Source organism: Emys orbicularis, chromosome 1 (assembly GCF_028017835.1).
Source record: "Emys orbicularis isolate rEmyOrb1 chromosome 1, rEmyOrb1.hap1, whole genome shotgun sequence".
Taxonomy (NCBI): domain Eukaryota; kingdom Metazoa; phylum Chordata; order Testudines; family Emydidae; genus Emys; species Emys orbicularis.
In genome coordinates, this window is record NC_088683.1 from 170,359,659 (window position 1) to 170,372,799 (window position 13,141).

Genomic DNA, 13,141 nt, shown 5'->3' on the forward strand with positions numbered 1-13,141 from the left:
TGGGATTTTTTTTTTTTTAAAAGGTTATAAAATAATCAGCGTGTTGGTGGCCAGTCTGTAGACGTTGCACCTGAGTGAAATAAAAGAGCACACTGAAAATTACTGTAGGATGATCGCTATGTACCAGTAGCTCAGTGAAATAAAATTAAAAAAAAAATGTGCTGACCATGCTGGATTTGATGTATACTGTGTGTCACCTTACACAGGGGTAAGCAGATCTGGCCTAAGAGGCCAAAAAGTGCAGTCCTGGGGATTCATGGGAGACCTCACCCTCTACATTATGAGAGAGGAGCAGGCAGGTGTAAATTCAAGGCTGTCAAGGGGTGCAATTCCCACCCCTCCCCCTTGTGCTGCTCTCTGCACTCTCTGTTACTGCACTATGAAATTGGAGTGTGAGCTAAGGCACCTTATAATGCATAGTGGGTTAGCATACTGAAATCAAAGAGTGAAAGCAATCAGAAAAAAAAATGGGTGGCATGCATAGTGGAGCCAACACTTCACATCTGAGCTCTGGGTAGGCTATATAACAGAGGTGGGCAAACTACGGCCCACGGGCCACATCCGGCCTATGGGACCATTCTGCCAGACCCCTGAGCTCCTGGCGCAGAAGGCTCGCCCCCGGCCCCTCCCCCGCTGTCCTCCCTCCCCCGCAGCCTCAGCTCACTGCGCCACAGGCTGCAAGGGCTGCGAGCTCCTGGGGTAATGCAGCTGCAGAGCCCGGCCTGACCCAGTGCTCTGTGCTGCGCGGTGCATGGCTGGCTCCAGCCGGGCGGCACGGCTGCCTGTCCTGGTGCAGCCGCGCCGCCAGCCACTGGTGCTCCAGGCAGCGCAGTAAGGGGGTGGGGGTTGGATAGAGGGCAGGGGAGTTCGGGGGGTGGTCAGGGTCCAGGGGTATGGATAGGGGTGGGGTCAGTCAGAGGGTGGGCAACAGGGAGGTTAAATGGGGGTGGCGGGGGCGGTCAGGGAGAAGGGGTGGTTGGATGGTGCAGGGGTCCAGGGGGGCAGTCAGGAAGGAGAAGGGGGGTTGGATGGGGTGGTGGGGGGCAGTCAGGGGTGGGGGTTCTGGGGGCGGTCAGGGGACAGACAGCGAGGGGGGCAGGAGTCCCGGGGGAGGGCGTCAGGGGGCGAGAAGCGGGGGGGGGTCCCCTAACCAGCCCTCCATACAATTTCTGAAACCCGATGCGGCCCTCAAACCAAAACGTTTGACTGCCCCTGCTATAGAAGGTGGCAGAGGGCAAGCATAAGACTCCCAGCATGGCTGAGAGGGTGGCTTGGTTAGTGTCTGCTGAACTGGAGAAGTTGAGGGGCTCTAGGAGAGGGAACTGGGGACTAGGATTGGGAATGGCAACGTTTGATGATTCTGGGCACTGATCGTACTCTGCCTTAGACCTTAATCTCTTGATGTAAAGGAAACAAACTCCAGATTTATTATCTCCAATGGTGCTATTAGTCACTCCCTTTTATATGATAAAATGAAAACTCAAATTGGCACATAAAAAATCAGCCCCTTCCCCAAATTTAGAGAACTTGAAATTTGACTAATTCCAATATTAAGTGACTAAAATCTGATTTTTAGAGTAAAAGGTTTCTCTACTGTTTACCATCAGAAGACGAATGTAAACTGCCATTGCATCTGTTTCTGGCATGACACTAAATCCTGACCCAACCATGGTAAACTTTCCCATTTTGCAGGGAACGGGTGTAGCACCTTCTATTATGGGATCAGTCTTCACCAACTGACCAATGTTGGGATTTGGATGTTAATGGGTAAAGGTGAAAGAGCTCAGTGCCTGGACTGAGACAGGCACTGACTGCAGATCACTGCATAATTACACTCACTTGTTTTCTTCAAATAATCTAGCCCACATCATTTGAATCTCTTAATAAACCTATGAATTTATTTATTTTGTTTTGCAATAAGCTTGGTATTTGGTTGATTTTAACTATGTTAACGGTTAAAGATTTAACAGCGAAAGGTCTGCTACCTAAAGGGGGCACCAGAAGATCATAATCGGAGGGCGTCCTGTTGAGCAAAGAGCTGTGTTTTGGGTTGTCTCTGGAAGGAGGCCGTGCAGGCGGTAAAGATACTGGAGCAGTGGATGCATCAAAGGCGTCTCCTGAATAACAAAGCAACAACAAGAAGTTAATGCTTTCTTATGGCACCTCTAATTGTGTCAGACTGGTTGTCTTCTTCTAGAGTTAAAAACAACTAAATAAAAACATACCTAACTCCGGGGTTTTGGATTTCTTCATCTCTGAAGCAGCATTGTGTGTTCCATTCATTATACCAGCACACTGACCATTCTCACACACCCTTAAAGCAGAGATCAAAGGAAGAAATCAACCAACCACCCAAGTTTTCATCCCCCAAATCACAAAATGAATGCTATAGCACTACATAGATGGCATTCCTCCATTTGTTTTGATGTAAGTTGTAACAACTCTTTAAGCACTCATATAGTGTTTTTCACTTTTAAAGCATATTAAACACAGTAACAGATTAATCCTTACAACAGCCTTCTGAGAAATTACACTATTCTGCTAATGGCGAAACTGAGGCACAGAAATTAAGTAATTTACGCACGTCTCCATTGCAAAAGAGTGGAAGAGCTGGGATTAGACTTTAGGAATTCCTGGCTCTCAACCCAAAGCTCAGTCTACTAGAATATGCTACTTCTCCATATTGTAAAGTTATATATGTAAATTCATCCTTATTTTATTATTGAAATCAAACAGTAAATATACTGGAAATAAAACCCATTAAACAAGAACAAACCCATGGAAATAGTGCATGTCTGTAATATTCCTAGTCAAACTCTTAAAATAAAAGAATTAACTCTGCCCAAAACAATTTAGTGGGTCTCCATTAGATCCTCTGTTGTCAAAAAAGTGGTGTATTGCTTTGTCTTTTATATTCAATTTTATCCTTTCCTCCAAAGGGAAACAAATTGTTCTGTAGAGAGAAGCCTAAGTGTCAAATTGGTTGCTAAAACTTCCCAGAACTAGCAATCCTGGTGATTCAGGCAGTAAAGTAGAAAGCTACGGAAAATCCTGGCATAAAAATACAAATTATCCTTAGTGGATAATATATGATAACTCTGCTAAAAGGCTCAGGATACTAACAGGAAACTAAAATCACCCAATAGTGAATGATGTGCTATTTGAACAAGTGTTAAAAACCAACTGGGGAATGGAGGCACCTCAACTCTGTGACAAGAACTGCGAAGTTTGTATAGGTAGGAATGATCAAAATAAGCTTCTTCAGTTAGGGGAAGGCTATAGGTCACATTACATACACCATTCTCACAAATCATTGACCCTTTCAAGCTAGAGAGATCTAGAGTTTCACCATTAACAGGAATGTAAATAAATCTATACATGCTGGCCATATGGAAGGGATGGATGAATAAAGCATGTGCAATTATTTAAAGCATATAAACAGGAAATGGAATTGTGTGTGGTCCCAGGAGCTATAAATAGGAATAATGAAATGAAAATAAAGAATAATTATTTTCCTGACTATCTGAAGAAAAACCTTCCTATTGGTGAGACCTATTATATTGTGGAACAGTCTTCCAATGGAAGTGGAGAACGAAACATTGCTTGAGTCCCTTGAAGCTAGACTGATTAAGTCACTTGAAAATAGACTGTACGGAATAATCCACCCTTGACTCCTTATCAAGGAGGAAAGACGACTTGCCACAGACAACAAAGTGTCCTAACACAACTCCCTGCCAACGAGGAAGTCTTCAGTGTGACCAGGCCATAACAGCATATCCTTTGCACTAGAAATACAAGGTAAGCAATTATTAAACACCCCACATCCTATATCCCAGCTACTTTTTTTTCCTCTTTAAGGAAATACTTTTTGGAGAAACATTATAAGCAGAATGATACAATTGTGTTATATTAGTAGGGGCCTAATTAGACTGTTATACTGAGACACTCGTCTTTTCTCTCCTTTCCTTTCCACAACACACACAAATCTGGCAGTAAGATAAAGTCAGCTACAAAACAAATCAATTGATTAACTACAATGCAATCCATTTGGTATATTATAATATGACTTTTGGAAATGTACTATAATACTAGTACAGTGGCACAAAGTCTTAAATTAAACATGTATTCAAAAAGCACAGAATGGGATGCTTGAATTCAATAGCCACAGAACTACATGACATCCACAATAACAACTGCAGTCTCTTTATCTCCTTTAAAGTATCTGGGCTCAATCCAGAATTTTAATGAAGTCACCCCAAGATTATTTTGGCCCCTTATGAAGTCCTTGTCACAGCCAGAAAACTACGCACTCTCATGAGGCAGCCAGCCAGAGTGTAAAATCTCCAATTTAACTTCAAAATGGAGAGGCCAATAGGCATACCCATGCTTACCAAACATTTGTGACGCGTTTTGAAGGTGAAAACGGGAATTTGATACGACTCCACAAAACGTTACAAACTCTTTCAGCAAGTAAAATGTATACTAGTTACACAGCTGAATAAATTCACTTATTTATGAAAAACACATTGAAAAAGCTCCTAATAGAGCTTGCTGAAAAACAAGAGGTGAGAAGGGGTGCCAAAAATTTTTTTATGAAAACAAAAAACAATCATTTTTAATTTTTTTTCTAATTTTTGTGAAAAAACTGAAATTTTCAGACACTGAAAAACAAAGATTTCAGTTTTTGTATTTTCAACAGCAATAGCGATTTTCCACAAAAATTGTCATTTCTACAAAATAAGTCCTTTTTTGTCAAAAAACCTTTTTTAAATGAAAAATATTGCCTAGCTCCAGTTCCTAAGTATATGCTGTTGGTCGGAATCAAGGTTGTTTGTGAAACGTATAATTTTGAATGTTTACACTTCAGCACTGACATTAGCTAACAGCAGAAAGTTAATGTAACATTTGGAATATTTATATAAATTCATTCAACAGGTCGTTTCTGTACTTTCTTAAGTGTCACAGGTTTTTATTTTAGGCCTCACTTTCTTGTTATGTATGTAATTTGTACAAGGGTTATTACATGAAATCACTGCAGCAACTTTAACTATCAATTAAGGACATTTTCTGTGTTGGATGTCCTGGATTAGCGCTAGCCTAGCACTGTTGGTCCAAAGGACCCATGACCTGCTGAAGGTAATCTCTCTTATGGATCAACAAGGCTAAAAACAAATGGCCAGATGGAATGGTGGGAAAGTCAGCTTTGAAATGTATAACTGTGATGGTTGCGAAATACTGAACAAGATTCTCAGCCCCACTCCACTAGTGCCACACAGGAGGTACCAAGGGAGTGGAAACTTCCTATAATTCTCTATCTGGGGACTTCCCCTAGTGTAGGAGTCCTAAGCAGCTGTAGAGCCAATGGAGTTTATTCCTATGCAGCACTCTCCTTCTTTCCTGCATGTTCATCTTTCATCCATTCTTCCTCCATTCATATAGGCAACTCATCTCTCTACTACATGGCTGACTTGGTGGAGAGGTTCCCAAGTGGGACAAACCAAACCAAACCCCTGATAAATAGGCCCATACATGTAAAGTCTTAAAATCCTGTCTGTCCCATAAAGTCAATTCTATGCAGTAACATTGAATGTCTATTAAAAAAATCAAAACATCTTTCCCCAGAAGAATAGGTGGGAGTTTAAGGGTACATGACTAGAAAACACTCAAAGACCAGTGGAACATTCACATCTATGCACAGAAGGTCGTGTCTGCATTTCTGTTAATAACAATAGACTATATTTCCAGGAATTTATAACTTCGTCAGATGAAGTAGTCAGAACGTGACCTTTTCACCACACTGGGCTAAATCTCTTTTATTAAACGTGTAAAATCAGACCTTAATTGGTTAAGTCTGGAATGAAGAGGAAGTTGAGTTTTATTGCATTGACATCACATTATGAAAGGAAAAAAAGTCCTAATGTATCAATGAATTTTAGGCTGCAGAAGAGTCAGAACTTAGTAGATCAATAATTGATTTGAAGATCGTACTTTTGACCTATAAGACTACTAGTAATTGGTCCCTTCTGATATTTCAGCCTCTCTCCTGATTATTATCTTCATTCCGCACACTCAGATTAGCTTTATGAGTCAGGGACCAAGAGGTTCACCATGAGCCACACAGCCTTCATCTGCAATTTCTCTTGACTTCAAATCTACTTGCCACAACCCATTAATGATTCAGAGACTGTGACAGTTCGGGGATATTATTTTAAGATCTATTTGAAGTGCAAGAGAGATATTAAGTCTGAATGAAAAATGTTTTCTCCCTGTGAAACACAAAGGAAGGTCTTCTGTGAAATGGGCTCTAAAAGTTTAAAGACGTTGCTATAACTCTGGTACACAGGAGACAAGGAGAGAGTGAAACCATGGGAAGTACTGCTGTATTTTGATAGGCACAGTGTATTGATTCAACTGTGTTCTGCATTTTGTTACTTAAATTCTGAACCACAGATACACAAATATGCTGAACCACAGAGTTTTATGGCTTCTATTCTCCTTCAACTCCACCAGGGGAATAAAAGGGCATGAATAACCCAAGCATGAAAAGATTAGACATTCAGAAGGCAGGCAGCTTCACCATGATTATAACCAATTAGATTTTAGAAAACCTGTCAAAAGTTCATTCTAAAATGATTTTATTCTCCTCTCCAAAGCAGTGCAATGCTGCAAACAACCTTACCTAATATGAGGTTTTATATTATGACAGTGAGGTGGTTGGGAGCTCAGGGATACAGGATGGGATGAAGGAATCTTGTACTCATCTTCTTCTTCTACATGTTCCCTCGATTTCTCAGCAAGGGAATTTGTTACAGGAATGACACACCTAAGAGAGGGTAAAAGAAACCCATGCCCAGCATCAGTTTATCTGTTGAAGAACCACGCTTGATCCAACACTAAAGAAAACAATTTTTCGTAAATGTCACCAGTTTATAATAACTGTAACACAGAGAGATATCCTGTCAGACTAAACAAAATTATGAGATTGTTTTTCCCTTCTCATATCACCCATTCTTAAAACTGTACAGCGGAGCAGGCGGTAAGCCTTGGACAGCCAGAGAGCTACTTTGTCATCAAATGGAGTAGCAGAGAGCCATGCAGAATTAAATAGATTTAGAATACAAAACATCCACGTAAGAAGCTTAACCTGATTATATTTATCAAAGGAGCCAAATGAAGGTTACAGTAAGGCAACAGTATTTTGAAGGGCTCAACGAGAGAGCTGACATTCACAGTATGCCGCCAGTTTTGTGAAGTCTGATTCTAGCAACGTCACTGCCCCCGTCACGTTTGTCTGCGTTTTTCAGATTTAGTTTTTGAATGGTCATTTTATCTTCCCAGACAACTGCCCCCATTGTTACTAGGATGTGGTGCATTCTAGTATGTCTATGAAGATGTCATTTGTAGTTGAGGAGCTACAGGTTGGAAATCAGTGCTGGTGTGTGGCCTGACTTACAAGATTTGGCTGCAGATCCAAACTTTCCCAGAATTCAGGTTTTGATTCAGGCCTCGCTCGCTATTGAAGCAATAAAGAGACCTGCTTTTTCTGATCAGACTGAACATGTGCTACACTGGAGTTAATAAAAATACAGGCACTTCTAGGACCCCGTCCCTTTCATCTGTCACCCCCCTATTCTGATGCAGAGGGCCCCGACCCCAGCAAACCCAATTTAGTCATAATGAATTGTGGAGGAGAAGCACAGAAGTACTTTCAGGGGAGTGCACACTGCTTGTACTCGGCAAAGCTCAGCTCAATGGAATCTCCTTTTACACTCGTGTGGATGGGATTGGATCGGGCAGGAATAAGCTGGAACACTGGCAGTGGGTCAGTAGCCACGCAAATCCAACAAGCCCCCTGCTAAAGGAAGAGGGATAAACACAAACAAAGCAATCACTATTGCAGTGCTGGAGGTTGCAAGAGCAGTCAAATATTACCACTGCACAGCTTGGGAAAGAGGTTTCCGCCCATACAGTCAGTCCCATGTCCTTCTACCTGGCCTTGGTAACAAGTATGCAATTGGTTTTAAAAATACAAAAACAGAAAAAAGTACTCTACTCAAACTGAGTATAAACAAAATTATACACAAAATGTAATTCCCTCAGCTAGCAGTAACACATGGAAAGTGCCACTATGAAAAGATAAAATCTTTACAAATAAGGCTCATATTCTGTCCTTTGTTCTTGGTAAGCGATGACTAGACACGTTCCATCTCTAGCGAACAACAATTTTTTTTTGGTCTCCACTCCTTACTGTAAACCTATGTTTATAATGATTACATTACAAATCTAATAAAAGAAATTCACAAAACACCCTGAGTAGGAAATGGTAAAGCTTTATTACGGTTGTCATTTACTTCCAACATTAAATGAAATTGTCATGGACAATGCTTGAGTCTTAAACTAATTGAATAATAATGGTAAGGAGTGAACTGCCCTAAAATAATCTGGATATCAGGTTATGAAATATCATGCAGTCAATAATGGGTGTACCGCTCATTCTGAAAAAGTGCACAATTAATTTAAGAGACCTAGAACAAATGCACATATGTTCCTGACCGTTTTTATGCATTGTATCACTACATGGTCTACAAAATCTCAAATCTATTGACCTTAAAGCCACACTACAAGGCACATCTGTTTAATGGGGTACTGCGGGAGGGCTGAGAGTCAGAGAGAGTCTTAAGTTTGAAAGGGGAGTGGGCTTCTGGTCCAGCTGAGTTTGTTATGGGAACAGAGCTGAACTGTACTCCCTATCAAGCCATGCCTGTCTTCCCATTTTCACCAACACAACACAACACAAACAGTATTGAAGCATCTGGCACATAGTGCACTTCTACTTGATGGAAACTGGTGTTTTTCGTCGGTTATACTAAATAGGGCCACATGACTACCAAACTCCAGATGCTACTTTAAAAGGGTAAGTGTGGCCACTATAGATCTAGCAGGTCATGAGCCTGCAAAGGCAGAGAGAAAGCAAAAGGATTGCTGCACTAGAGTGATGGATGTGCTGCATTTGCTAAATATATTCAAAGTCTGGAGCTTCTTAGTGCTCAGCTATTCTTTCCTGCAATCATTAATATACTTTTGACTTTAAAAAACAAATCTGTGAATGGCAGGAATCCAATTTATTTTGTGAACACAGTAACCGAGGGCAGATCTCTACTGAAAAACAGAAGAAGATTTATGGAACTAAGCTCTATAGGTGTCTGTACTGTAGTTTTCAACCACCTTCTGTAGAGGGAGCAAAAGGCCTTTTGTAAATAAAGCAGTGCAGGCTAAAATGACTTTTTCCGATCTTTGATTTCATATTCCTAGTTAAAATTGACAAGATGTTTGTGTCACTGCCCTGTGCCCACCACATAAGGGATGGAAAAATGTAACAGAAGGATGAGGAAAGGTCAGAATCCATAGAGAGGAAGTTCAAAGACCTGCACAAGAGGACTTCTCTCAGATTTGTGGATCAGTAGGTACTGCTACCTTGAAGCCCAAGTTCCTCTGAAGACTATTTTATATTTTTTAACCTTTAAAACCACTCTAAGTTAAACTCTTGCAACACCATGGTTTGAAAAAAAGATGTAATAGTTTGCTATTCTTTGTTTTATGAAATCATATTCGACTTCTGGTTTATACTCCACGTACTATAAATTAACCGAGAATACTATAGAAAGAACAGAAGGCTATTCTTGAGTAAAAAAAACTGCCTGTTACTAAGTCTTCATTATTCTACTATTAGCATAATGCTATTCTAATAAGATAGGTATACAGAACCAAAGCAGGCAGATATTTCTATGGAATTTGTAATTGTTAGATAAAAATTATCTTGTGTTTCACAGACAGACTCTTATGCTCAGAGCTGGATTTTATAATATGGATATCTACTAACAACTTATTTGAAGTTATCCAAGATTTATTTATTTGACACTTTAAGAGAGGGCTTTGATTGCTTCCTTCAGGTATAGTTCTAGACATTGTTCAGAGATTTAATTACAAAACTGCTTAAATCAGATGTACACTCCATTATAACCTGTGAAATGAAGTACGTAGAGTGCCTATATTTGGAAAGGTTATTTCTAAAATTTATTTTTGATATTTACATTTTGTTAAGATTACTACTACTATGAAAGTTCTGGAAAGATTTGTGTACAGGTAAAGAGAAGCAAAGGAATCAAACAACAAAACCCACTGAAGTAATCTTTAGTCCCATCCTGCCTCCCCCGCATTTGGCAATGTTTGTCATTTGAAAGGCTGAGTCAAATCCTTATCAGTGGTGTCTCAATATTTTCTGGTTGTTTGAAAAGAAGCCAGCTGTCACTCTCTCTTTCATGAAGAGTATTGATGGCCAAAGGCAAATAAGGGAAAGCTATTAAATCAAAATAGGTTTTTGTCACTAGTTGTCAAGTCATTCTGAGGCTGTCTCAGTTTTACGGGAGGAACTCTGAGCACACTGACAGTTCACAATTATTTACATTGCAAGCCTTTTCTCACAGAGAAAAGCCTGCTGTGATATACCACATATTACTAGCAAAAAGGCAAAAATGACTTAACTCACATAAGTAAGGCAAGCATGATTTTGCTAGAAATAGGACAGCTTTTTGAGCAAAGATGTCTTATTGTATGCATGATTTGAAAAATTACTTTCATAACTTTCTTCAATGCAAACTAGCCCATTAATCGAAATAGCTAAAAAAGAAAAAGCAGATTTTGAGGGTCTGCAAGTCATAGGAAAGGGTAAAAAAAGTTCACACTAAATTCCACTTAACAAGGAACACTGAGACATAAAAATGATGCAGTTCATTAGTGATCCATACAATAATATGGATTTTGAACAGTCCAGTACCAACATAATTATTTTTGCACTTTGGGTCAGAATTCAGTCGCAGATTGGAAAATACAAATTAATGCAAGCCATGTGCTTCATGAAGGTGCTACCAGTGGGGTATGCATTTTACTTAATTATGAGGGGAATGTTCTTTTGCAATATAAAGTCAACTCAACATGTTCAAAGGGCATTAGACAAAACTTGCGATTCTGCAGGAAGATCAAGGACCTAAGATGAAGATGAATTAGCAGGACACGTAGAAATCATAAAGTTAACAGCAACCCAAATGATATGGCAGCATATCTAGTAAAAAAAAAAAATCACAGACAAGGGAAAATATAAACCCTTCCGCAACTATTGACAATTGTTTGCAACTGCAAAACATTGTTGTCGAGGTTCTTTCAAAAGTTTTTCTGTACTTTTTTTAGAATACTTAAGACTACTGTATTCAAATATGGCAGAGTCAGGGAAAGTGAGACATATGGGAATATCTTCCCAAAGATGTAGGAAAGGTACAAATGGATGAGGGATATACAAAATATATGAAATTTCAGAAGGGAGATAGTGCGACCTACTGGATGAAGCACTGAATTGGATCTAAGGAGGCCTGGCTCCTATTCCTGGCTCTGCCACAGGTCTGCTGGATGACCATGGGCAATACATGTCGCTCCTCTGTGACTTTGTTTCCCCATCTATAAAATGGGGATAGTGATACTGACCTCCTTTGTGAAGCACTATGAGATCTACCAATTAAAATGCTACATATGACAGCTATTATTATTGAGCAGCTTATTTTAATCACCTTTTTCTTTTAATGAATTAATCATGGCATTTTGGTCTCAACAAGTGTTTATTTTAATCTGTTTCTAAGACAATTATCCACAAGTTTTTCAAAGAGCCTTAATTTGTTCATTTTGTGCCCCCCAATATTTTTCATTACTACTAGACAGTTTAAAAATTCAATCGATTTGTTTTTAAAAAGGCTCCATCTCGCAACAAATAGCAGTGGTGATTTTTATCTTAATGATATTTAATACTTGGTAAAAATATTTTCAAAATATTTCCTGAATTTCTATGTAAATTTACTTGGATGTCTGATATTTCAGGGGCACACATTGAGCCTGATTTCTCCTTTACATTTGGCAGTGGAAAGGGGTCTCAGTGTAAATGAGATCAGGCTTCAAGTGAATTAGAATACCTAGTCCATGACTTTGCAAGATCTGGTTTCTAACTGGGAACAGAAAATAATAAAAGGAAAGGATCTTAGTGTCTGCAGTCCTGACGCTGGAATTACTTTTGTGAAAATAATAGAAAAAACCCGCTGTTCTGTATAATGTGATCTCGCTGCCAGCCATGGCTAAACAGAGGCCTGAGAATAGGAAAGATGGGGGATTTAAGTCGGACTGCAGCAGAACAGCTATGGGATGACAGAATATCTTTGACCAAACAGAAACAGTCTGACATATTTATGGGGGCTAACGGCTCTCAAATTTTAGAGAGGAAAAAAAAATCTGTAAAAATATTCTCTCAACCATTTCAAGTTACATCAGGCTCAACATTATCCATGTTATATGCTCGAAAGCAATTTTTGTTGTTGCAAATATGGTCTGCGTTTATTAAGCTGATTAGTTTTAAAAAGTGCAACACCAATGTTAACCTGGTTTCACATAATAATCTAGACCCAAGCTTGACAAAGTAAGATCTTTGATTGGGTCAATTTAAAATGGGACATATGTAGTTTTTGCTATTATGCACAGTGATAATTTTTCTGCCTTAACACCCATACCATGCGGCACAATTATAGTTGTTGTATGGATATCCAAAATTTTCTTAACATAAAACCTTCTACACACCAAGGTAACGTTTTTAATTTAAAATGTGTTTGGTTTTTAAAATAAACAAAAAACAAAGTGAGTCATCATGAAATAAACTAGAGCTGGGTGTGTATTTTCCATCAATTTTTTTTGGTGGAAAATATTTCTGCAAAAGGGAAATTATCTATGGTAATATTTCTATTTTCTATCAGTAGAACTGAAACAATATAGTTTCTGGTCAGATTAACCTAAACTGAAATGTTTCTGTTTGTCAAACCAAATTGACACATTTCATTTTGCATCAATTCAACATTAATTTTTGTCTGCCTGAGCTGCTGCAGTGCCTCCGGGAAGCTGTAGTCTGGACGTACATGCGCCCATTCGCCTCTGTCTATCAGACTCCCTGGTGAGACTACAACTCCCATGATACACCACAATCTCATTTCTGGCAGACCGGCTGTGGTGCATCATGGGAGATGTGGTCTAGACAGGGAGCCCAGCCCATAGAAGA

The 13,141-nt window shown here is 39.5% G+C and overlaps 1 protein-coding gene across 2 annotated transcripts in view; it reads right to left on the reverse strand.

Moving 5' to 3' along the window:
- Positions 1–13,141, reverse strand: part of CBLB (Cbl proto-oncogene B) — a 202,724-nt gene that overhangs the window by 13,579 nt on the left and 176,004 nt on the right. Inside the window, exons 14-16 of one of the 2 annotated variants that reach the window (XM_065423860.1) lie at positions 6,680–6,823; positions 2,226–2,314; positions 1,986–2,117 (exon numbers count right to left, since the gene is read on the reverse strand). In XM_065423860.1, the coding sequence (XP_065279932.1) occupies positions 1,986–2,117; positions 2,226–2,314; positions 6,680–6,823 (365 nt within the window). Of the gene's footprint in view, positions 1–1,985; positions 2,118–2,210; positions 2,315–6,679; positions 6,824–13,141 lie in introns of both variants that reach the window. The other variant, XM_065423859.1, reaches the window with a different exon arrangement.